Below are 26,533 nucleotides of genomic sequence, written 5' to 3' on the forward strand. Positions count from 1 at the left end.
AGACACAAGGACAATCGGATGAACAGACTGACATATGCATGGACGAACAGACTGACATACGCACGGACGAACAGACTGACATACGCACGGACGAACAGACTGACATACGCACGGACGAACAGACACATAGACCAGAAAACATAATGCCCACAAATGGGGCTTAACAACAAAACCGGGTCACATTTTAAAATGTACACTTCATTTTTACGCATGATTATAAAACTATTCAAAACATAACCTTTAAAAAGGCAACAGACATGTAGTATGCTTACAGACTTCAGGCTCTTGTTTCTATGCATGGAAAGGTCAATTATCCATATATATAATCCCCAAGGGTGACTGGGGTATAGAAATATGGTCACTTGGTCTTCTCCCGACCGGCAGTAACACACTTGCCGAAGTGGGACGTCCGCTTGGCTGTGCGGGATGTATCAAGTTCACAGTCACGTCCGGTCAGAAGGGGGACTTTAAATCCGATGCCTCGTGTAAAGAGAGGGCCACGCTCTTTGCGCGTTTAGAACCCTTGCAACAACTCTCTGAGGGGTCCGTAGGTGGCCTGTTGCAAGGCAAAATTTCTGTCCCTATCCAATATGCCCTCTTTTTCCGGTGGCAGTCCAAATTTCTCCGACCTTCATCCCAGATGACCTCTATTGTATCAACCTACCTATTGTATTTATTGTGAACTTGTTCTCGTACTGAATATGCATGAAATATTTGCCACTGGACGTTAAGCAACCAACAATCAATCAATCAATCCATATATATATATAGCCCAGGTGGTCGTGTGGTCTAGCGGGACGGCTGCAGTGCAGGCGATTTGGTGTCACGATATCACAGTAGCATGGGTTCGAATCCCGGCGAGGGAAGAACCAAAAATTTGCGAAAGCAAATTTACAGATCTAACATTGTTGGGTTGATGTTTAGACGAGTTGTATATATATATATATATACATTTGCAAATTTACAGATCTTGCATTGTTGGGTTGATGTTTAGACGAGTTGTAAATACATAATGTACATAGCCATGTATCACCATCAATGCTGGTGATGCAATGGATAAATCTGTTGTAGAGTTGTCACAGGCTCGGGCGTACTTATATAATTATATATTTCTACATGTTTATACGGATATATGGATAGTCTACCTTATGCTGTTTCCATTTTTTACCATCAAACTTTTAAGATCTCTATGCACATTCCCCACAAAGACACATCCAATTGGAATATAGGTAGGATCATTTTCGAAATAAATCTCGTGTTTCTCGCCAATTATGGAAATTTAAGTAAAATACACCCCCCCCCCTTTTTTTTCGTTACATAAATCATGGATCTGACCCTAATACCAGAGAGAGAAAATTGCCCCATTCAAACAACAAATTTTGAATTTATAATTAGCAAAAACATCAGAAATGTACAGATTTTGTTATGTTGAAGGTCTATCTAAAATTTCATAATATAAAAAAATGTCCTCAAAGTTGTTATTGACTGCCTTACACATGAAGGTCATTGCTGTCGGATTTTTTTAAAGAAACTTAACTAGATATACTTAAGAAAATATATAATTAGGAATACACTTTACATTCATAAACAAAAAAAATAAGTTTCTATAGGCATAAGAATGTATAAACTAAACTTTGCCAGATGAAAAGGTCCAATTTGGACGGCAAATTTCAGCTTTTTATTGCTCCGCTTGGCTATAAAAAATATAAAATAAACTATCGCACCAACCTTGCACCAAAAAGATTTTTTATCCGAAGTTTGATATGTATGAACTTGTCAAAATGTTAAAATTTCTAATTGGTGCAAGCATGGTGCGGTGGTCAAAATTTAGAAAAACCATCAAATTTTCGGTACTTTTGCTTATTTTCCCAATAATGACGTCATTTACACCTACCATTGTGACGTCATTGAACCTTTTTTAGTTAAGTAAAAACATTTTTTTTAAATCATTTACTCATATTCTAATAATTTATGGAGAAAAATCTGCTCTGTTAGAATTTTTATTATCTTGTAAATATGGGGCCATTTTAGGCCATTAAAGCCCCTACTCCTTTTAATAAAACAAGGATTTGAATTAGTAAGACTATACAAATCCTTAAGTAACAATATTTACATTCCCATGCCAGTACTGAAGTACAGTTAACTGGACTGGTATGACCTTCATGATTAACATTTTACAAGCAGTGGTATCAACTCATTAGTAGCATTGCAATAACAAGAACATTGCTCATTGTTGAAGGCCATACAGTTACCTATAGTTGTTAATGTTTGAGTCATTTTGGTCTTTTGTGGATAGTTGTCTCATTGCCAATATTACCACATCTTTTTTATATTACCAATTTTCCAGAAACAAATGTGCAATTCAACAAGTATTGTCTCTTCAATGTTATTGGAAGCAGAAATTTTCATTTTCAGTGTAGCAACTACCTTTTCTATGCCACTTTATTTATTTTTTTGTCTATTTTGGTCTTGCTTAAGTTAAGTTTCTTTACTTACTGCTAATCCTGACATAACAAGAACTGGATACAAGGGTCAAATAACTAAAAGCTTATATTTTAACTACTACATTTATTAACAAAGAAATAATTAATAATAGCTACTAATAACAAAGTCAGAGAGGATAATACTACTAATCTGAGAGATCACAGAATATGTATAAATATAGAATATCAAATACAATAGAATATCATAAACAATACTATATATTAGGAATATATGAACCAATTGTCTCTTCTTGATAAATACAACAAAACAGTGACGAAAAGGTTAACATAAAATTTTTGGCAAAGGCTTTACATTTTACTAGATATGCTTCATACTGTCAAAACAAAGGAAGGGTTTTTACTACTAAAGGAAGCGTTACGGATGACACATTAGAAATGTAATAAATCAATATGATTGAATGATTTCCCAATATTGCTGCAATAAAGATATCCAAACAGATGCAGATACACAGCACAGAAGAAATACAATGATATGCACACAAATGCTTTTTGAGAACTAAAAAAAATGAACTTAATAATGTCAATTAAATTTTGCCACAAAAGAAAATGTTATGAATATTATTGTGAGATCTTGTACATGATTTATCATATGCTGATTATGTGGTAATTATTTACAATTGCTGCACACTTTTTTCTCTTATAAAAGCAAAAAAATAGAGACAACAATCAGTAATTCATATCAATGTATGGTAGTCATTAATATAGCTACCCATCAATACAACATAACAATAGAAGACAAGTAATTGTGATTCTTTTAAGTCTTATAAATGATTATGAGGTCATTGAACTCTATATTTTATTAATTATTTCTCTTGCCATGTTTATATTTATATAAATTTGGCATTTTTCCTTATACTTTTCAAAAGGTATAAATGCATTGCAGATTTGTAAAATAAACTTGAGAATATTTTGATTTTACAAAATAAACATACATTGAAAATACAACAACACAAAAAGTTACATAATTTATGGAACTGAATATTAACTCTAACAATACAATCATCCATCGATGATTTCAGAATAATCTTCATGGACATTACTACAAGAACATTAGATACTTCTATAAACCAACTTATTTTGCAGTGATATTGTTTGGCATTTAAAATTCCAATAGATCTTGCAGTAATTTATCCTCATCAACCTTTTAAGCTTTGTTGATGTATTTATTTAAGACCAGCTCCATGTTTGGCATAGTCGTGATGAAACAAATATATATTATTTTTATACTTGAAAGTTTGTAAAATGAATTGCTTGTCATAATTAGTTGGTTAACAGTATTTTATAAAATAAATAAACATTGACACTGGCACTAATACTGCTAAAACAAAATTAATATTTGTAGACTTTGTGTTTCAGAAGCAAACAAAATAATAGACTTTTTGTTTACTAGTATTTCATTAAAACATAATGTTCCTAAATTAAAGTTGGCACATGTACCTGCAAGTTGCAATAGCAAAATGCTGTAAATATATGTTTATTTTCTCAGTATTCAGTTTCCAAAAATGAGTTAGGCACAGCATATAAGCTGCTATTAATTTAAAATTTTCGTTACCTTTTTTTAATTTATTTTTGTAGAGTTTTAATATATCTTTATCTATTATACTTTTAAAAGACTCATAAGATAGTTCTATTATTCCAACTTCTGATGTTCTATGGCAACACAATATCTACTACATTTAACCCAGCATTATAAGTTGCTGCCTTTGGACACTGGCCAGTCATACATCTGTGGTATAAAGCTTTCATAATCTGTACTATACTGGTAGGCCCGAATGGATTTATCAATGTCTTCAGGTTCAGGGTACTTCAAAGCTAAACCATTTTTATAGGCATACTGTGTCAGTCCTACGGCTAACTTTGTAGAAACTTCTCTGATCTTAGATAATGGAGGATACACTCTTCCTTGAGCAAGTTCTTCATCTTTTACCATATCTGATAACATCTGTAATAAAGAACTTAAAAAGTAGATACAAGTGGGTACAAAGAAATAAAATTTTAAACATCTGAAAATACAGTATTTTGAAATCTAGATCATTTAATGATATTGGTAATTTTCCAGAACTGCACTCTTGCAGGTGTTTTTGATCTTTTTTCCTCTCATGCCTTAAATGTCATACAAATTTTAACTGATAAAGGTAGTCTTTTTATATTAATAAACTATAGAAATGTCCTTAAATTCATTTATGTGTATAAAAAAATTGATCAGAGAGTTTGTCAAATGTCATACTGTGGAATAATAATTTTCGTAGGTACCAATATTCATGGATTCAGGTACAATAGTATTTTTAAGGAAACTTGATTTCATGGTTTTGTCAAGGTCTGTATACAAGCCTATAGAAAATGTGTATTACATTAATCATTTGAATTCATTGAAATCCACTGAAAATGTATATCCATGAATAATAATAAATCAACACCTTATATGAAATATTAACTTATTTTTTTTATCAACATGAGTTGATGTTAGAGATTTTTCACCTAGACAATGCCAAAATGGTTTTGGTGGTTGCTTAACCAAAAAGAGTATGAAACAATGCATACACAAAATGATATTTTTTAAGTAATGCATCATAATAAACTGTTATCACAGAGATATGTCTTGCCTTTTTGTAATTTTGAAATCAAAATAGCAATACTTTAACATCTTTCACAAGTTATAAAAATATTCAAGGTCAATGAACAATGACTAAGTAACTTGGCCAAACAATCTCCATGTAAATGAGATGTGCCAATGCTTATACAACTGCATACCAAATACCATCATGACCATTGACTTATTATAAGTTGTTCCGAAATCTAAATACAAACATTAACTAGTAAACTATAAAAATTTCAAAGTCAATAAGAGGGGGTTGGGCTATATAATTGCCATGGAAACGATACTTGGAAACGATAATAAATTTGCATACCAAATATCATTGACTTAACATACTATTCATCTTAAACTGATCTAATCACAAACTAATACATGTAAACTAAGATAAGTTTCAAAGTCATTAGACTGTCTGAGGGGTGAGGCCAAATATTCTCCATGGAGATGAGATGTGCCAATGCTTATACAACTGAATACCAATTAATATTGGCCTACCACTAGTGGTTTCCCTTGAATTGACCTAATCACAAGCTTATACATTATAATTCAGAAAAAAATTCAAAGTCAATAGACCATGACTAAGGGGGCAGAGTCACGTACTCAACTACATACCAAATATCATTGTCGTACCACTTGTGGTTCCCCATAAACTGACCTAATCACAAACTAATACAAGTAAAATAATCAAAAGTTTCAAAGTCAATAAACCATGACTAAGGGGGCGGGGTGGAGCTAAATTATCTCAATTGCAGGGATGGGCACGATTACTGTCAAATGTAATCGATTAATAATCGATTACATGAAGGATATTTGTGCAATCGATTAATAATCGATTACACTTATTTTTGTATGTAATCGATTTCAATCGATTACTTTATCAAAAGTAATTACATTACTTTTCAATTACTGTCGATTACACGCTTTAAAATAATGAACAAAGTTTAAACACATCTATGTTGCTCAACTTATTTAGAGTTGAAATTTGAAACATTTCAAAAACAGCTTTAAAAGCATGGTTAACAAAATGTTATTTTGACAGTTGATGGAAGGTCTTTTAGAGGGTTTAAACTATTTTAAAAATCTTAAGTGAGTGATAGGTCAATGATATTTGGTATACAGTTATGTAATCTTCGGCATATTTCATTTCAATGGAGTCCATTGAAATGAAATGATGCCGAAGATTACATAACTGTATACTAAATATCATTGACCTATCACTTGTGGTTCCTCATATACTGACCTAATCACAAACTAATACATGTAAAATAAGCAAAAGTTTCAAAGTCAATAGACCATGACTGAGGGGGAAGGGCCAAACAATCTCCATGGAAATGAGATGTGCCAATGCTTATACAACTGCATACCAAATATGATTGACCTACCACTTGTGGTTCATCATACACTAGACCTGATCACAAACTAATACATTGTTGCCGCCGCCATCGCCACCGGAAACAGCATACATATGTCTTACTTTTTGACCCTTTAAGGCGAGACAAAAATAGCAATGCTTACCTCTGCTGACTTGAGGAATATTTCCTCTGTAACTTTTCTGATGTCACTTAGAATGATAGCCAACGCCAATCCAGGGAAAATATAGGCATTATTTCCTTGGCCTGGGACAAGTGTTTTACCATTAATTGTTACTGCATTGAATGGACTTCCACTGGCAAATACACATCTTCCCTAAAATATAACAATAAGTTAAACCATGTCATATGTTTAAAAGCCTATTGGAAATATAATATCTTGTCAGGGGAAAAGTACAGCCATCAACAATGAGAAAATCTTATACTGTATAGTAAGCTATAAATTGCTCCCCCCGACAGGAAAAATATGAAACAATTCAACAATTGAAAAAAACCAAGTTCTCCAAAATATAGATAACCCAAAGTGAATGATGACATAAGAACATTATTTAGAAAGTTCTTTGAAGTTCAATATTAGATATTCCAGTGAAATGAGCATCAAAGAATATAATTTATCACGAGCCTACAAGTTTATTCCTTAGACATGTAGATATTATTTGTTATGTGCAGTAAAAATCAAATGCAGTCAAAATATAACATTCACATCATTTTGCCATTTGCATGTGAGGTACCCCATTTCCTAGCCTCTGAACTAGTAACTACTCACCTGTGTAGCAGTATAAGCCTGTTCTGCAGTACATTCAGCTTTACTGGTAGGATTACTGAGGGCAAAGATGATTGGTTTATCATTGACCTCACCCATAAACTTTAATATTTCTTCTGTGAATGCACCTGTAACTGCCGCTGCGCCTGTAAAATATATCAAATAAATATAACATGTACAAGATATTATGCAAAATAATGCTTAAAATGGCCATACACTAAGTACCATCTTCCTCACCTTTATTTTTTCTGAAATTGCCCTGCCCATTTCAAATTCAAGCCAGAGTTGACTGACAGATCTTTAGATAGTTTCCGTTAATATAAAAAAAAAAGATATTTATTTTGTAACAAGATTTTGGACAATTTAGAGCTTGACTTTTTGTGTAAAGTTATTTGTCTATTGCTAGAGACAGTATAAGGCATGTTAAGATCACTTTTAGTTATCTTTGCTTTTGTGTTGCTTTCTTATTGAGATATATGTGCAGTTCGGTGTATCGGCGCACATAAGACTTATAACTTTACTTCATTCAACTAATAAAACAAAAAAATGAATAATATTTTGTGATTAACATTCATAACGTACAATCTTCTGTTTGTATGGTTTTACCCTCAAGACTTTGTGTAATTTGTGTCAAAATTTGAGAAACCCTGTTCTGAGAGTTCCTCAAATGTCCGGTGATTTCGTACATGCCTTCCAAAAATAGCTTATTTTGAATAAAGGAAAGATTTTATAATACGAAATATACTTAATTTTTTCCCCAAACACACTGCCAAGGATGCAGAGCAAAATTTATTTCAATCTGATATACATTTGACTTAAATAACTGTAACTGTGGAAATATGACGAAATCAGCTAATGCACGACATCACAGACTGAATGGATATTGGCGACTCCACTGGTCTCATGTTTTTGTGTTGCTTTCTTATTGAGATATACTCATGTTTTTGTGTTGCTTTCTTATTGAGATATACTCATGTTTTTGTGTTGCTTTCTTATTGAGATATACTCGTGTTTTTGTATTGCTTTTTTATTGAGATATACTCATGTTTTTGTGTTGCTTTCTTATTGAGATATACTCATGTTTTTGTGTTGCTTTCTTATTGAGATATACTCATGTTTTTGTGTTGCTTTCTTATTGAGATATACTCATATTTTTGTGTTGCTTTCTTATTGAGATATACTCATGTTTTTGTGTTGCTTTCTTATTGAGACATACTCAAAGTATTTTTTTTCTAAACATTATATGAAATAATTAATATAAGTAAACAGGTCATCATTTATATAAGAATTCATTTATCTTCAAAATTGAAAATCCACAAAAAACAAATTGCTTATGAATCATTTCTTCACTTTGCTGTAACCTAAAGCTGATGATATTGAATTACATGTACCTATAATTTGCTGTAGGTTTTAATGACTTACCTATAATTGCTGTAGGTTTGACTGTTTTAATGACTTACCTATAATTGCTGTAGGTTTGACTGTTTTAATGACTTACCTATAATTGCTGTAGGTTTGACTGTTTTAATGACTTACCTATAACTGCTGTAGGTTTGACTGTTTTAATGACTTACCTATAATTGCTGTAGGTTTGACTGTTTTAATTACTTACCTATAATTGCGTAGGTTTGACTGTTTTAATTACTTACCTATAACTGCTATAGGTTTGACTGTTTTAATGACTTACCAATAATTGCTGTAGGTTTGACTGTTTTAATGACTTACCTATAATTGCTGTAGGTTTGACTGTTTTAATGACTTACCTATAATTGCTGTAGGTTTGACTGTTTTAATGACTTACCTATAATTGCTGTAGGTTTGACTGTTTTAATGACTTACCTATAATTGCTGTAGGTTTGACTGTTTTAATGACTTCTGTTAATGTACTGATAGGTTTAAAGTCTCGCGCAAATAATTCTTTGTGTCCAGTTACACCACCTGCAGGCCTGTCCTGTAATTTAAAAACTTGAATGTAATATAAATTCATTCAATAATGGTCTTTGTTAGTCTTGTAATTTTAATTTTAGTTTCTTGTGTACAATTTGGAAATTAGTATGGCGTTCATTATCACTGAAATAGTATATATTTGTTTAGGGGCCAGCTGAGGGACGCCTCAAGGTGTGGGAATTTCTCGTTACATTGAAGACCTGTTGGTGACCTTCTGCTGTTGTTTTTTCTATGGTTGGGTTGTTGTCTCTTTGATACATTCCCCATTTCCATTCTCAATTTTAATAATATGGCTTCCAATGAGGCATTTATTCATTAAAAAGACAAAAATATATAATATTGTTCACAATAACACCATAATTAAGATCAGTTGACACTAGTCAAAGGTCAACTTTAGATTGCAAAATATCATAAAAAAATATTTATTAATTTTTATCCAACTTTACATTTGAATTTGATAAAAAAATATTCAATAATCCCAAAACCCTCCAAAATTTCTATTGTTTAACACTTGGCAATGATATCAGGTAAGCTTTGTTGAGTTCATACTAAGTGAACATATATGAATTTGTTGATCTTAGTTTTGAAGGGAAATCTGCCAATTGATATTTTATCGTATGTTTTTCTATGTTGTGATGTTATGCTATTGTTTCAGAAAAAGGGAGAAGGTTTGGATCCATTAAAACGTTTAATCCCGCTGCAAATATTTGCACCTGTCCTAAGTCAGGATTCTGATGTACAGTAGTTGTCCTTTGTTTATGTAATATATACGTGTTTCTCGTTTCTCGTTTTGTTTATATAGATTAGACTGTTGGTTTTCCCGTTTGAATGGTTTTACACTAGTAATTTGGGGCCCTTTATAGCTTGTTGTTCGGTGTGAGCCAAGGCTCTGTGTTGAAGGTCGTACTTTAACCTATAATGGTTTACTTTTTAAATTGTTATTTGGATGGAGAGTTGTCTCATTGGCACTCACACCACATCTTCCTATATCTATATAAACAATTTCAGTGCTAAAGGGAGATAATTTCAACAGTATTTTTTTCAAATGGTATTATTAGGATCTGGTGTTTGCATAAAATTATTCCAAAAATGAATGTTCTAATATTTTTTTCTAAAATAACCAACTGTTGAAAAGATACTTTATTCAATCATACTTCAACTTTATTTTTGAAGAGCTACTTTTGAGCTATCAGGAAATGTCTATTCAAATGCTATGGCTTCTTGAAATAAAGCAATCTGAAGGAACTGCAAAATTTAATGGTTTTTTTTTTTATATATAGTATCAATCAATAACATTGGTAATTGTTTGCATAACATCTTTGAAAAAAATTAAAGACTGTCAAAAGAATATTTTACTATTTAAAAATTTGGTTTACAACTTTTGTTTTTGTTTACATAAAAATAGAGACTGAATAGTAGAGGAATAGGTTTGTTTTGCACTATTCATGCACCCTGTTTTATTTCATTAGAAAGTATATATTTCTACTTATATTAAAATAATAAGACATTAATTTCAATATGACTGCTAAAGAGAAAAATATCCACAAGGAACCAAAGGAACCAGATGACAATCCTATTCTGATCATCAAAGATAAAAAATTTAAGCAGCTGTCTATCCAATAGTTCTAAAATTTTATACTGCTTACTTTTACAATCAAGCCTTTGGAATCTACCATCCATATTTTTTTCAAACCCTCCTCCTCAGATATGCCTTTAGCTTTCATTGCCATCACTAGCAAATGGGCTATTCCTAATGATGCCTGAAAAAATATTATGTGAAAGACAAGTGATCATATAAAAAAAGAAAATAATCTTATAATTTTCTCTTATAAACTCTTCTTAATTATTCTTTAAGTCATAATTTTTAAGTAATAAAATATATCGTTTTAAAAATTTACTGGTATTTATAGGGCTTAGGTAGCAATAAACAGTTAGGAAAAAGTACTAAAATTTGCCCTTATGAATTTTACCATTCCCTTTTCATTGCTTTCTTGCAATATCAAGCTTACTGTTTGTGTCATATATGGGCATATGTATGGAATCAGAATCTTCCATATATTTTATTTCTAGTATATAAAATTGTAAAATATAATTTCTTTTTGGTGTATCCATGGCAACAATCTGCATTAATTTGTTTTAAAATATTGCAAAAAGGGGGGGGAAAGATGTCACATATTTCCCCAAAATTTGGCTAAAATTAGAATTTCAATCGCTTGAAGTAATACCTTTTCTGAAACTGTGTACATATACCATTCAGCAAATCCAATGAAAATCATATGTCTTTCGTCTCATTTTTTGGTAAAATTGCGTCAAAAACTTCGTGTAGAAAAAGAGTGTTTGTAAACAGTACAGTAATTTTTGGACCGATGGCCCGTCTAGCTATGAAAATACGGACTGTCAAACAGAAAACAGCCCATAAAACATGTAAAAAATAATCTTGATGCTCTTATAAACCATCTTTGAAGGCTAAATTAGCACTCATCTGTCTTAAAATGAATTTTATTACACAATAACTTTCCTATTTGAAAAATCCACAGGGGCCATAATGCGAAACTAAACTCCTAACTGTGTATTGCTACCTTAATAGTAAATATTTTTTTCAAATTCTCCCTTTTAAATTATTTTCTGAGTTCTGCTAGCTAAAACAAGTAAAATGGCCTTTTATTTTTGAAAATTGGTTGAGTAATGAATATTTTATGAAGGTTAGCAGTTGACACTAAAACGCGACAAAAACTGATTTTAAGAAAGGTGCCAAGTCAAAGTGTAAAATCTTGTCTCTACCTCAATTTTTGGCCAAATTTTAAAAACTGTACCTCTTTTGTCAGTTTTTTTATGTTGAATATCATAATAAGATCTCTGATGATGCAACATTGTACAAAATTTAGCAATTTTAAGCATAAAAATGTTAATCTTTATGCTTATTCCATACCAAAGACTTGATTAAACAACTTGGTGATAGGGAATCAATTTCTTACATCTGATTTAACTATACATTTAATATATGCCAAAATGTAACATGAAATCTTGATAAAAACAATAACTTGATATATTCGCAAGAAAAAAACCAACGCGTTCAATACTTAGGCTACTACATGCAGCCCAATCCATCAGAAGCAAGCGTTAAGCCGATAGAGTACAAATATAAGCCTAGTGTCAAAATGTCTAATTTTGGTTGCTAAGGACTGTAAACAATAAAATTGACTCATATTGTCATTGTTAAACACTTAATTTACTCAGAAGTTGATTTTGAATCTAAATATCAATAGATTTGTGGCATGAAAAGTCTTAAATTATACAATTCTGAGCTTGGTAAGTATACCATAAGGTAGCAATAAACAGTTAGGAAAAAGTACTAAAATTTGCCCTTATGAATTTTACCATTCCCTTTTCATTGCTTTCTTGCAATATCAAGCTTACTGTTTGTGTCATATATGGGCATATGTATGGAATCAGAATCTTCCATATATTTTATTTCTAGTATATAAAATTGTAAAATATAATTTCTTTTTGGTGTATCCATGGCAACAATCTGCATTAATTTGTTTTAAAATATTGCAAAAAGGGGGGGGAAAGATGTCACATATTTCCCCAAAATTTGGCTAAAATTAGAATTTCAATCGCTTGAAGTAATACCTTTTCTGAAACTGTGTACATATACCATTCAGCAAATCCAATGAAAATCATATGTCTTTCGTCTCATTTTTTTGTAAAATTGCGTCAAAAACTTCGTGTAGAAAAAGAGTGTTTGTAAACAGTACAGTAATTTTTGGACCGATGGCCCGTCTAGCTATGAAAATACGGACTGTCAAACAGAAAACAGCCCATAAAACATGTAAAAAATAATCTTGATGCTCTTATAAACCATCTTTGAAGGCTAAATTAGCACTCATCTGTCTTAAAATGAATTTTATTACACAATAACTTTCCTATTTGAAAAATCCACAGGGGCCATAATGCGAAACTAAACTCCTAACTGTGTATTGCTACCTTACACATACCAAGAATCAGGAAAAAATTGTATGTTAAAACGTTCAATTCATTTTATTGTGTTGTGTAATATGTAGTTCTGTCATTACAAGCAAGTAATTTAAAATATTAAAGTTACCTCCCCTGCACCTTGGAATACAAATACATTATCTCTAAGTGTTTTCTTGTCATAAAAAGGAAGGGATTTTATATATTGTAATTACCTCCCCTGCCCCTTGAAATACAAATACATTATCTTTTAAGTGGTTTCTTGCCATTAAAAGGAAGGGATTTTATATATTGTAATTACCTCCCCTGCCCCTTGAAATACAAATACATTATCTTTAAGTGGTTTCTTGTCATTAAAAGGAAGGGTTTACATATATTGTAATTACCTCCCCTGCCCCTTGCAATACAAATACATTATCTTTAAGCCTTTTCTGGTCATTAAAAGGAAGGGATTTAATATATTGTAATTACCTCCCCTGCCCCTTGGAATACAAATACATTATCTTTAAGTGGTTTCTTGGTGATTTTGATAGATGACAGGATACCGGCCACTGCTACGGATGCTGTTCCTGTAAATAAGAAATACATTGGTTTATTCTTAATTCATTATCCCCATCATTGCTTCCAGCAAATGTAATTGTAGAATAACTAATCGAAGAATTCAAATATTGAAAAATATTCAACAATTGAACCGAACAACACATTAATTTATAAATGTGCGTAGCGTCTAAGTTGATTATCAGTATAGTTCTGTCAAAAGTTGTATATTTTTCGATATTTGAATTCTTTTATTGGTTATTCCTTTTATTACATTGGCTATTGGCTTTTTAAAAAGAAATTAATGTAGAAAATGTCAGGAACAATATCTTTTTTCTACACATTCACAATTTGTTTTGATCTGCTGTTATCAACATCTTGACAACGCCTATTGTTGTATGATGTTAGAGAGTGAAATAACCATATTTATTCCATATTGATAAAATTTATGAGGTTTTTCTATATGAAAGGGATTTTGAATAAATAAGCATATTTACCTGCGGAAAAGTATATTCACCGCGCAAAACATCGCATGTTTTAGGTGTAAGATTTTATTAAAATAACGTTTGATGTACAATTGGTTTTAGTAAATACATGCCATAACATACATTTCTCTCAGAATATGGAATAAAACAGACTTTTCCTGAATATGTAAGAATTATATCTCATAAATGATGTTCGATAGAATCACAGATTACAAAACAATCATAAAGACCTGAACGAGACTTCAAGAGACCCTGTTCTTTTCAGTATTGTATTTCAGAAAAATATAATGAAAGATTGTATATTATTTCACATGTGAAATTATCGATTTTTATTTAACTGGGAAATCAATGTAATTCATTGCAACCAATGTAGTAATATTATTTAAATTCAGTACAGAAATAATCTGCTAATTTACTTTTAAAGACCTTGAGGTCATGAAAATTTGAGCATGAATTGAAATCTCAGATTCAGAAATCTATCTGTCGAAATCCTGGATTTGATGTTCCAAGCTCAGACTCTGAATTACTGAGTAAAATTTGATGATTGAAGACCCTATATTCATGTAGTATCTCAAACAGACTTTTCCTGAATATGTATGAATTATATCTCATGAATGATGTCCAATAGAAACACAGATTACAAAACCATCATAAAGACCTGAACGAGACTTCAAGAGACCCTGTTCTTTTCAATACTGTATTTCAGAAAAATATAATGAAAGTTTCAAAAAGTGCTGCATCTAAAAAAAGTCAATTGGGAATTGTTGCAAATAAAATTTTATAAACCATAATGACAGAAATTTGACTAACCTTGGATATCATCATTGAATGTACAAAAGTCATGTCTGTATTTTTCAAGGAACCTAAAAGCATTGTGATTGCCAAAATCTTCAAACTGTACCAACACATCTCTTCCAAATCTGGAAAATAAATTAAACAAATTTTATAAACATGCAACAAAAGTTAAACTTAGCAGATGTAAGGTAATCATGTTTTGAAACTTAGTTGAAACAGGCAACTTTTTTATTTTGAAGTTTAACTTAGTAAAAATGAGAAACTTTTTGATTTTGAAACTTAAAAGTCACACAACATTAAATGCAAGCAAGTGTTTATAAAGGGAGATAATTCAACATTAATTCTACAAGTTTAATTTTAGTGTCTTTTGTATGTTTTACATGAATCACTTGTTTCAGATAAAACTTTAATGAAGAATTTAGACTATTCTATCCATGTAAATCATGCAATCTTAAATTTTCTATTGCTTTATTTATTATCCAGTCAGATTTATTTTCTTACTATTCAAATTATGGCCTTAACATTTAATTTAAATGAACAAAACAATTCAATTGAAATTGTAAAAACAAGAATGTGTCCATAGTACACAGATGCCCCACTCGCACTATCATTTTCTTTATGTTCAGTTGACTGTGAAATTGGGGTCAAAACTGTAATTTGGCATAAGATCATATCATAGGGAACATGTGTACTTAGAGTTTCAAGTAGATTGGACTTCAACATCATCAAAAAGACAACAACTTACTTGACCAAAAACTGTAGCGGGACAGACAGATGGACAAACAGACAGAAGAAAGGACAGACGAACAGATGAAGGATGCACAGACCAGAAAGCATAATGCCCATAAATGAGACATAAAAATATCTGATATTTATCCTAAGATTGAATAATTTATGAATATGCAAATTATAAACTGTAACCTTTTTATCAGGCTTGTTTTAGTTTTGCTGTTATTAAATTTTTCCTTTTCACGAATTTAAAGAAAATGAAATTTAAGGGGAGATAAGTCAACACTTATAAATTGAATTTAACTTCTTTTTGAGAATATAACTCGATAAACAAATCATGATCCCTTATGAACGCTGTAAGTATGCATTGCTCAATGCAGAATATAACTTCATACTGGCCAAATGTTAATATACATATTATCTTAATCAACTGTAAAAGATTAAAAGTATATTAATTTCAAAACAGCCTATACCTTTTTACAACTGCATCCATGAACTCATCAATAAATTCATCATATTGTGGACCATTATCCCTCCTCATTCTTAGGCCAGTGTAGAGTGGATCTTTTAGGAGACTCTTTTAACAAAAACAGAAAATAACTATTTAAAACATACTTATTCATTTTTAACTAATTGATATATTTTGCATAACATGGTCCTTAAGTGATATAGGATTTTCTCAGACAAGTAGAAAGAGAATTTATGAGTCCACATCATTGACATTGCCTCAGAAAAAAGCGATAAACAGATTATCAATGTTTCAAACTTGAGGATGTTTCACACTTCATTTTATAGTAATAATGTCCTTTTATGAGATTGAAGTTGAGAAATGATCAATAACCTACTTAAAATCATTCCAGAGAAAAATTCTCAATTCAATGTTATTTCTTAATCAAATATCGGTTAAGTGTTTCAATCTTATTAACTGATTGTTGGTTGTTTAACACCCAGTGTATGTTTTAGTTAAAAAAAAGCAATCATACATAAAACTGAAATTCCTGACAAAACTAAAAGATTGTGTCCATAAACTAAGGGAAAAAAGAAAAAAAATACTTAATTTTTATTAGTATTTTTATCACAAAATATATTATGAGTACATATTTCAGCTAGAAATTTGATTTATCTCCCATTGCACAGGTTTTCTTTTTATTTTTAGGACTTTCTTCATTATTTGATATATATTTCACATTCAATGACGAGAAATTTTCAAATTTGTGCACATGTAATTTACCCTGTTATTCAGCAGTAGTTTTTTTTAGCTAATTTGTTTTATAAATAATTGCTCATTGATCATAAATTAGGCTGTTGGTTTTCCAGTTTGAATAGTTTGATATTTTATAATGCTGTTGTCTTTTATAGCTTACTACATGTAAATGGGATCTCTTTTTGTGTTTGTTTTTGGCTATCAAAAATTGAGTAGCACTGCGTGACTGCCACATAGATGTTAACATTCTTGTACTTTGGTCCCTGGCCGATAGTTTTTTCATTAACAATTATACAAATACCATATTGCTTTATTTTTATATAGGATGCATCTTTTAATATTTTCTTATTTCATACTCTACCAGAACAAACTATTAATATTGTCCTACCTCATTATTTGTTCCTACGTCTAGTAATACAGGCAGACATTGATGTGGTTGTATTCCAGCTAATGCTGTGTAGAGTGATAGCTTTCCAACTGGTATACCCATACCATAACATCCTAGATCTCCTAAACCTAAAATTCTCTCTCCATCTGTTACTACTATTGCCTGTTTTGGAAATAAACACAAACCATTTGGAAGACTTTTTCTCAATAAATTAAATTTAGCTACATTATTTGTAATGTCAATATTGTAGCATAAAATGTAACGGAATGAGTTAAACAAATAATAAAAACTCATTTTAATTTCTGATACTTTGTGTAGCAGTATTTTCCTATAGCATTTAGGAGTAGTTATCATAAATAAAGGGTTGCATTTTACACCATATCAAAAGGTTATTTTAACTAATATTCTAATAGCTTTTAGGCAATGTTGATCTTGTTGTTTGTTGATCTGTTCAAGGTTATTTTGAATTTTGTGTTCTCAGCGTAAGATTTTAATATTTGGTCTGTAATAATTATCTAAAAAAGTTATTTGAAAAATTTGAAATAAGGAGTAGTATCACAAATATTTGCATAGCCATACATTGTACAAACCTTTACATCATCTATAGGCCAGTTACAAATAACATCATACACATGGCCTTTGTCATTTATTGTGATATAAAGTCCTCTGAAATCAAATAAATAATATATTATGTGTACATGTAAGAATTTTCCAAATCTGTTCCAATCTAATATGGAAGAAAATGACTTGTGTTTGTTTTATTAATATTTTTTTTACATGATTGACAATTTTGATATTATTTGATTCTGACAGTGGAAATTCATTATTCTGATTAAATTCCACATAACATATCAGATGTAAAACTTTGTCATATTTTTCTAACATTGCAAAAATTTCCTGTTTATAAATCAAGCAATGTAATAAATAAATGAAAAATGTGTCCATGGATGGACAAAGAAATGTACAGATAGACAAAGGTAACACTTATTGCCCCCTCTGGTGGAGGCAGTTACAAAGAAATGTACAGATAGACAAAGGTAACACTTATTGCCCCCTCTGGTGGAGGCAGTGACAAAGAAATGTACAGATAGACAAAGGTAACACTTATTGCCCCCTCTGGTGGAGGCAGTGACATAGAAATGTACAGATAGACAAAGGTAACACTTATTGCCCCCTCTGGTGGAGGCAGTGACATAGAAATGTACAGATAGACAAAGGTAACACTTATTGCCCCCTCTGGTGGAGGCAGTGACATAGAAATGTACAGATAGACAAAGGTAACACTTATTGCCCCCTCTGGTGGAGGCAGTGACATAGAAATGTACAAATAGACAAAGGTAACACTTATTGCCCCCTCTGGTGGAGGCAATGACATAGAAATGTACAGATAGACAAAGGTAACACTTATTGCCTCCTCTGGTGGAGGCAGTGACATAGAAATGTACAGATAGACAAAGGTAACACTTATTGCCTCCTCTGGTGGAGGCAGTGACATAGAAATGTACAGATAGACAAAGGTAACACTTATTGCCTCCTCTGGTGGAGGCAGTGACATAGAAATGTACAGATAGACAAAGGTAACACTTATTGCCCCCTCTGGTGGAGGCAGTGACATAGAAATGTACAGATAGACAAAGGTAACACTTATTGCCTCCTCTGGTGGAGGCAGTGACATAGAAATGTACAGATAGACAAAGGTAACACTTATTGCCTCCTCTGGTGGAGGCAGTGACATAGAAATGTACAGATAGACAAAGGGTACACTTATTGCCCCCTCTGGTGGAGGCAGTGACATAGAAAAGGGGAGGGTAGCATGATTTTTTTCAACCTCCTGCTTGAAATGGCCCCTATTGAAGAATTCCACTATTGTGCTGATTGTATTGTATTTATTTTGGTAAATAACAGGTTATCAAACAAATGCATGCAGAAAATAACAAAATCTGAGCTACATATTAAAATTTTCTAGTGCTTTAAATATACCATCAGCCTTGTATTCTATCATATCAAAAGACACTCATTCATGAATACCTTGGTTTTCTGAAAATGAGGCCATACTTCAAACAAGCTAAACCAACAGTTGGTGTATAAATAATAGGCATCATCAATTCTGTGTGTTCACTAACGACTCTATAAAACAATTTCTCGTTTCTGTCCTGAAGAGCCATCAGATAAATGTATCGGTCAAGGTCGTTCTGCCAGCGATTGAAGTTCTCCATGATGCTGACCACTTGTTCTAGTTGGTCCATCACTCTGGGAGGTAACAAACCATGAACACCAAGGATCTGCCTCTCTTGTAGAGTAAAAGCCATACCCTGAAATATATATATCACATTCAAATCTTACATCCATTTATAAATATTATAGAGTCTCCATCACTCACCTTTGTAAAATATGCCATTAAGATATTTACTTAAATACCTTTATTCATTCAGTTATTTTTGCTGATAATTTCTTATATAGTGCCAATTTAAAGGTTTTGCATTGATGATCATGATTACTTTCTAGTAGATCCAACCTTGCTGAACATTTCTGCTTTATAAGTTTCTCTCATTCTACCATTAAATCATTATTCAGTGGCATTACTACAACAAGGAGTTGATTGGCAATTTCAATAGTTTAATATTTTTTAATATCATATCAATGTGCCTTTTGTGGTGAAGATTTTTTGGCTGTGGAAGGTCTCCCATTATCTTATATATAAACACTGCAAAAAAATCAAAATTTTTAGATAAAACTCATATTTCCAGGGCAATAACTCCTTTCTTGGTTTAAGGTAGATTGATAGTATACCGCCATTTTGGATTGTACAGTCACAGTACAAAATCGGTCTAGTTATTTACCTAAATCTGGAAATTTGGAGACAGATTTGCAATTCAATTGTTAGAAGTTTTTTCTGTTTAAAGAAAACTTGTTAATTAATTGTATTATACAAAATATTTTAACAAATATCATTTTCTTTGGTTTTAAAATCATATTTTTTCAAATGAGCCATTTAAGGGCAGATAACTCTTTTAATACAAAATTTATACTGGGCTAATAGGGATTTTTTTTATATTTACTTGTAGCAAGAAAACAAGTTCGGTGACACCATGTTTTCTTTTTATTTTCTTAAAACATATTATGAAACCTTTCTTCTCACAATTTATTTCAAAATTCTATCTCATAGAATTTTTTTATGCACACTAATGTGTTTTTTCATGAACAAACTAACCAAATTTTGGCAATTTTCAACGACTCAAAGCTTGAAAAATAGCACAGTGACCCATACTTTTTATTAAATTTTTGAAAAGAGCATACTAAAATCTTTATTTTAGCAAGTTATAATAAAATTCGGTCTCAAAAAATATATACTAGTGATCTACCTTAACTGAAGAATTTGTTTATAAGACTTATTTTTACTTGTAGATCTACATGTGATTTGCCAAAAGAATTTTTCTATTTAGTTTGTAAGAAAACAGCCTTCCAATTGATATTTAATCGTGTGTTAACCTATGTTGTGATGTTATACTATTGTTTCAGAAAAAGAGAGAAGGTTTGGTACCATTAAAATGTTTAATCCCGCTGCAAATGTTTGGACCTGTCCTAAGTCAGGAATCTGATGTACAGTAGTTGTCGTTTTTTTTATGTAATTTATACATGTTTCTCGTTTTTTTTTTTTTTTTTATAGATTAGACCGTTGGTTTTCCCGTTTGAATGGTTTTACACTAGTTATTTTGGGGCCCTTTATAGCTTGGTGTTCAGTGTGAGCCAAGGCTCTGTGTTGAAGGCTGTATATGATCGTAAATGGTTTACTTTTACAAATTGTTCTGATTTGGATAGAGATTTGTCTTATTGGCACTCACACCACATCTTCCTTTATCTAGACCATTGCTTTTTCCATCTACAACTTTTAATATCATGATGGTTTTCCTCAGACAAAATCATGCATGTTTAAGTACTTTGACAAACAGGTGCATATCTTTCATTTTTCAGCAGTGAATTGGACAAAAAGAAAGAATAGTATATGCATTACACTAACAAAAAAATATTTTGAAAAATGTAGCTGAAGTTGGACACCATTCAAAGATTTACCTCACATTCAAACTCACAGGGCTAAGGCTGTTTATAAGTACACATAAACCTGATTTTTGTCCTTTTGTAACATACACATATTTTATGTATATTATGTAGGTTTAAATGTCAATTATATTGACACTGTTTATCTACTGTAAACTTTAAACATCTTTTTTTTCTTTCTCAGTAACAAAAAAATGAGATATCACGAACTCAATTATAGGTATACAATGTACTAGCTTATGACTTTAATTGAACTACATATATGTACATGCATATTTAAAAATAACAGACAAAACTTTATAAAAAAATAAATGTTCAGCTAACATTGCTGACATGGCTAATGAAAGTTAAATTGACTGATTCATGACAGATCACTATATTTTAGAATTAAACATAGGGAAAGATTTATTACTTTGCCAGTCCAATAATTACTTTCTCAAGTGCTAAGTATCAAATTATTCATTTTAGTATTATATGGCTAAAGAAAATCAATTTTTAAAACATTTTCGCATTTTTTGGTGGCCATGTTAAACAAAGTGAATGCATTTAATTGAGACATCAATTGCTTGATGCATTGATTTTGAATAATTTTGGAAAATAAAGAAATATAATTGGACTTCAACAAATAATAAACTAATTTTTCTGAACTCTTAATACTATAAAACGAAGACAGTTTTATATCAACTGATTTACTAGGTTAAAGACAATTCTTCTTACATGTATATTTTGTTATTTTTAGATTTTCTTGCTATTAATATTGACAAAAGAGCTGAGAAAATTTAAATTGACCAGTATTAAACAGTATTGACCACTGACCAGGGCGGTAAATACCCCTGGTAAAATACTGAGGGCAGAAATTGAATTTTCTTGATTAATATTATTTCCATTTCTGAACAAAATTTATGTCCTGATTTTGACTACATAATTATATGTTTAATATACACAATATAGAACAACAGAACCAACATGATTATCATTTATGCAGCAGCTTGGAATTTTATTCTTAATATACATATTAATATTCAACCCTACCTGCAGAAATATGTTAAGGGTCATCTATAATTGTCAACATTTTCCAAAGTGTACAAAAGGCACACTTGGGGGAGAGGGTTAAAAATCAACATTTTTAGGGTACACTTTAAAAAAATAAAATAAAACAGTCAGATCCGTTTCAGTTTACTTTCAATGCAATTTTATATTAAACTAAACCATACATGCCATAATAGACAGGATCTTCTTTTTTTTTATAAGAATGATTAAATTTTGTCTTGAAATCTAAAAATGGTTGATGTACACTTTTTGGGGGAGGGTGGTGGGTCTGAAAAAAGTGTATGTTTTGTACTCTTTGGAAAATGGTTTTGTACATTTTGGAAAATGATTGACAATAATGGATGAAACCCTGAGTTTATTATTATATTAATGATCAAATTTAGCTTGGTATCAAGGGAAAATTACACCAATTCAAATAAACATCTCTATAATTATCTGCTGCCTAAAAATCAAAGCCTGAAAGGCTGTAAAAGCAATTGCTGCCATGTTTATGTTTTGGGGACTTTTTTTTCATCCACATATATTTAAGAATTAAACATGACAGGAGTGTTGTCTAGTGAGAATTAAGAAGGTTTTAACTTTATATCAATTAAAGACTTTAGCAGAAAGTCATTTTTAATATGTTTTATATTTCACAAGGAGACAACACGTTTACCAGGCTAAAGTTGGGGTCAAATATACATGTGCTGAAACATATAAACTCCAAGAGAAATTATTATGGATTATCCCCTAGTAGTGTTTGTAACTGGGCAATAATTTCCTTTATTGATGAAATTTTCATAATTAATTTAAATTTAACACTTCAGTTAAAACATTTCAACTTTCCAGACGCAAATGTTGAAAAACGGGAAAGAAACAAAATATTTTACAAGAGATAAACATGTAAAAAATAAATATATATTTCAGCTGACTAAAAATATTTTCATAATGTTACTTTGTCATCATTTCTTAAAAACTAAGTCCCAAACATTATTGCTCAGTTGATATGTGTCATCCTCATGCGGTACGAGATAACTATAATTCTCATGCAATCCCGAAAAGAGGGGCCATCACAGACAAACATGACATTAAATCGTCATTATACGAACAAGAACAAACAGCTATAAGTTGCTTTGATATTTATCCAATTTTCAGGAAACATTGTGAAAATGATCTTCAATATTTCGAAAACATGTGAAATAAAATTGCAAACACGGTGGACCGTCGAGGGTCAACAAACGTAGTAGACTCGTCCATTGGAAAGACGAGGATAATGGTTTCATCATTTGTCATGCATACCCAGTTTTGAATATGATATCCAAAAAGGATGTACTTTTTTTAATCTATGAAACTAGAAAATTCCAAATTGTAAATATCTCTTCATCTGGACTTGGCATCTATCACTTTTGGATGGGTCCATTTCATTAGTAAGGTGATCGATAAATCTTACGGAGTTATGACAAAAAAGGAAAACAAACTTATTGTTATGTGTTTCAACAAGGGTTTTGTTCCTCCAAATTATTTGCGCAAACAAATCAACAAAATAGGTCAGTTAACTTTGTCTATTTTAAGATTACAGGTAATCATTTGACACTACGTATAACCTGATAACCTGTGTAGTGATTTTGATTTTACGATAAATTTATGAATGAACGACAATTTTATGAATGAACAAGAGCACCTGACCTCTTTCTTAAAAAAACACCAATTAAACATATAAAACCGTATATTATAAAAGATAATTCAGTCAAATTTTCAATACTAAATCAACAACTGAAATGATTCCATATTTTGTTGAAACATCGTACGAACGGAAAACGGAATCGCAGGTATAAAAATGCATTTTTTCACTCGGACGTTTACGTTTTTTTGATAGTCAAACGGTTGTCCCCCTAAATACAAAAATACATCTACAAGAACGTATGCTGAACTTTCTTAAATCCACCAACGTTTTTCAAAAGTTTCAAGCTATGTATTGCATTAGAAAACATACATAGGTGTTTAAGAATGACAGACCAGGAGCCTGTTTAACAAAATACTATGGCTTGATCTGGGCGGAGTCTCTGATCTGGGTCACAAAGATGGCCATACGCGACGGCATGAAAGCAATTGCTTTAAAAACCACTTAAATTCTGTAAAATAATGTTTTCTTAATTTTTTTTAAAAAAAAGGGGGGGGGGGGGGAATAAAACAATTTTTTGGTGTATTAAATAAAAAATCATGTTTGCCTTGAAGAAGACTGAAGCATGTATGCCAGTTCCCTTCTCTTCCAACTTGCACCTATATGAGTTTTAATCTCATCATATATATGGTTTTTTTTTGTACTGGTGTGTTTTTTATGTACTGGTATGAATAGTAAACCCAACATTGACAGAAACAAGTGCCTGTGAGTATACTAGCTCTTGCTGATTATGGAAATGGCCAGGAAAATCTGAAGGCTATTATGTTAAACAGGGTTTAGTGACATCCAAATTAATATAAGTCAATATGGACAGGACACATTGAAAGTTATCTTGTTTATCTATTGACCATTTGGACATAAGAATGACCCAGAAAATTGACACACTGATTAAATATCATTGAATATTTTGATACCAGCCTAGCTAGCCTTAAGTGGTCATTGCCAATTTTACTGATGCGTTCAAACTCAATATGGCTTCATGTTTCTTGTTTTTCAACAATTAAAGTATAACAATATGACATTTGTTCTTAAAGTTCCATTCATATTTTTTGCAAATTCATCTCGGATGATATATTTAAAAGTCAAAATTGAGAACAAGAACGTATAAAATGTATTTTGCAATTGCCATTGCAATAGGCGCATGATAAAAAGAAAACTTCCGCATTAATCACAGAATAATATATTGTACCTTATTTAAAAGAGGGTCTCTCAACAAATCAACCCCTCTGACCCTGGGTCGGGCAATTTTTTCATCTGTAGCAGACGCATTTTTGTCCATGTTGTTTGTAAAATCAGCTGGAAATACTGCCCTCTGGAAATAAAGAACAGATAACTCATTTCCCGCGAATTCTGTAACTTCGTGACTAAACTATTTATCGATGATAAACCTAGTACCATGAATATGATATCTTAACACAATCAAAACACAATAGTATCACAGGAATAAACATTACACTATATGTTCCTAAATAAATGGTATAGAATATTTGTTCAACAGGAAAAGATATTATGACAATGTTTATAACAAAGTTTCCATATCATGAGAACTTCTGTTAGGAGGAAAAAATATACGTTGACACACGAGGTTCTAGACTACAGAACAGAGAATAACTGAGGGCAAAATGAATAGGACTCAGGTTCTATACTGAGAAAATCTATGATCTACCAAAAAAATTGAACGGCATACAGCTGAAATGAAAGGTCATAGCCGTTACCCTATAACAAAAGTCGCTTTGCATAATTTAAATATCCAATCTTAACTTTTGTGTATAAAGATGTTTGGATACTAATGTGTGTCTATAAAGATGTTTGGGTACTAATGTTTGTCTATAAAGATGTCTGGATACTAATGTTTGTCTATAAAGATGTTTGGATACTAATGTTTGTCTATAAAGATGTCTGGATACTAATGTTTGTCTATAAAGATGTCTGGATACTAATGTTTGTGTATAAAGATGTTTGAATACTAATGTTTGTCTATAAAGATGTTTGGATACTAATGTTTGTCTATAAAGATGTTTGGATACTAATGTTTGTCTATAAAGATGTTTGGATACTAATGTTTGTCTATAAAGATGTCTAGATACTAATGTTTGTCTATAAAGATGTCTGGATACTAATGTTTGTGTATAAAGATGTTTGAATACTAATGTTTGTCTGTAAAGATGTTTGCATACTAATGTGTGTCTATAAAGATGTATGGATACTAATGTTTGTCTATAAAGATGTATGGATACTAATGTTTGTGTATATAAGATGTTTGGATACTAATGTTTGTCTGTAAAGATGTATGGATACTAATGTTTGTCTATAAAGATGTATGGATACTTATGTTTGTCTATAAAGATGTATGGATACTAATGTTTGTCTATAAAGATGTATGGCTACTTATGTTTGTCTATAAAGATGTATGGATACTAATGTTTGTCTATAAAGATGTATGGCTACTTATGTTTGTCTATAAAGATGTATGGATA

At 31.2% G+C, this 26,533-nt stretch overlaps 1 protein-coding gene across 1 annotated transcript in view; it reads right to left on the bottom strand.

The window, feature by feature from the left end:
- Nucleotides 1–3,894: 3,894 nt before the first annotated feature.
- The window catches only part of LOC134687041 (NADP-dependent malic enzyme-like), a 41,939-nt gene continuing 19,300 nt past the window's right edge, over nt 3,895–26,533 (bottom strand). The window contains exons 2-13 of the mRNA XM_063546985.1: nt 25,246–25,368; nt 19,319–19,602; nt 17,881–17,956; nt 17,291–17,452; nt 16,172–16,275; nt 14,985–15,094; nt 13,624–13,721; nt 10,824–10,937; nt 9,070–9,181; nt 7,234–7,376; nt 6,613–6,783; nt 3,895–4,446 (exon numbers count right to left, since the gene is read on the bottom strand). Coding sequence (XP_063403055.1) covers nt 4,192–4,446; nt 6,613–6,783; nt 7,234–7,376; nt 9,070–9,181; nt 10,824–10,937; nt 13,624–13,721; nt 14,985–15,094; nt 16,172–16,275; nt 17,291–17,452; nt 17,881–17,956; nt 19,319–19,602; nt 25,246–25,335 — 1,719 coding nt within the window. The 5' untranslated portion in view covers nt 25,336–25,368 and the 3' untranslated portion in view covers nt 3,895–4,191. The remainder of the gene's footprint in view (nt 4,447–6,612; nt 6,784–7,233; nt 7,377–9,069; nt 9,182–10,823; nt 10,938–13,623; nt 13,722–14,984; nt 15,095–16,171; nt 16,276–17,290; nt 17,453–17,880; nt 17,957–19,318; nt 19,603–25,245; nt 25,369–26,533) is intronic.

Source organism: Mytilus trossulus, chromosome 10 (assembly GCF_036588685.1).
Source record: "Mytilus trossulus isolate FHL-02 chromosome 10, PNRI_Mtr1.1.1.hap1, whole genome shotgun sequence".
In the NCBI taxonomy this organism is placed as follows: domain Eukaryota; kingdom Metazoa; phylum Mollusca; class Bivalvia; order Mytilida; family Mytilidae; genus Mytilus; species Mytilus trossulus.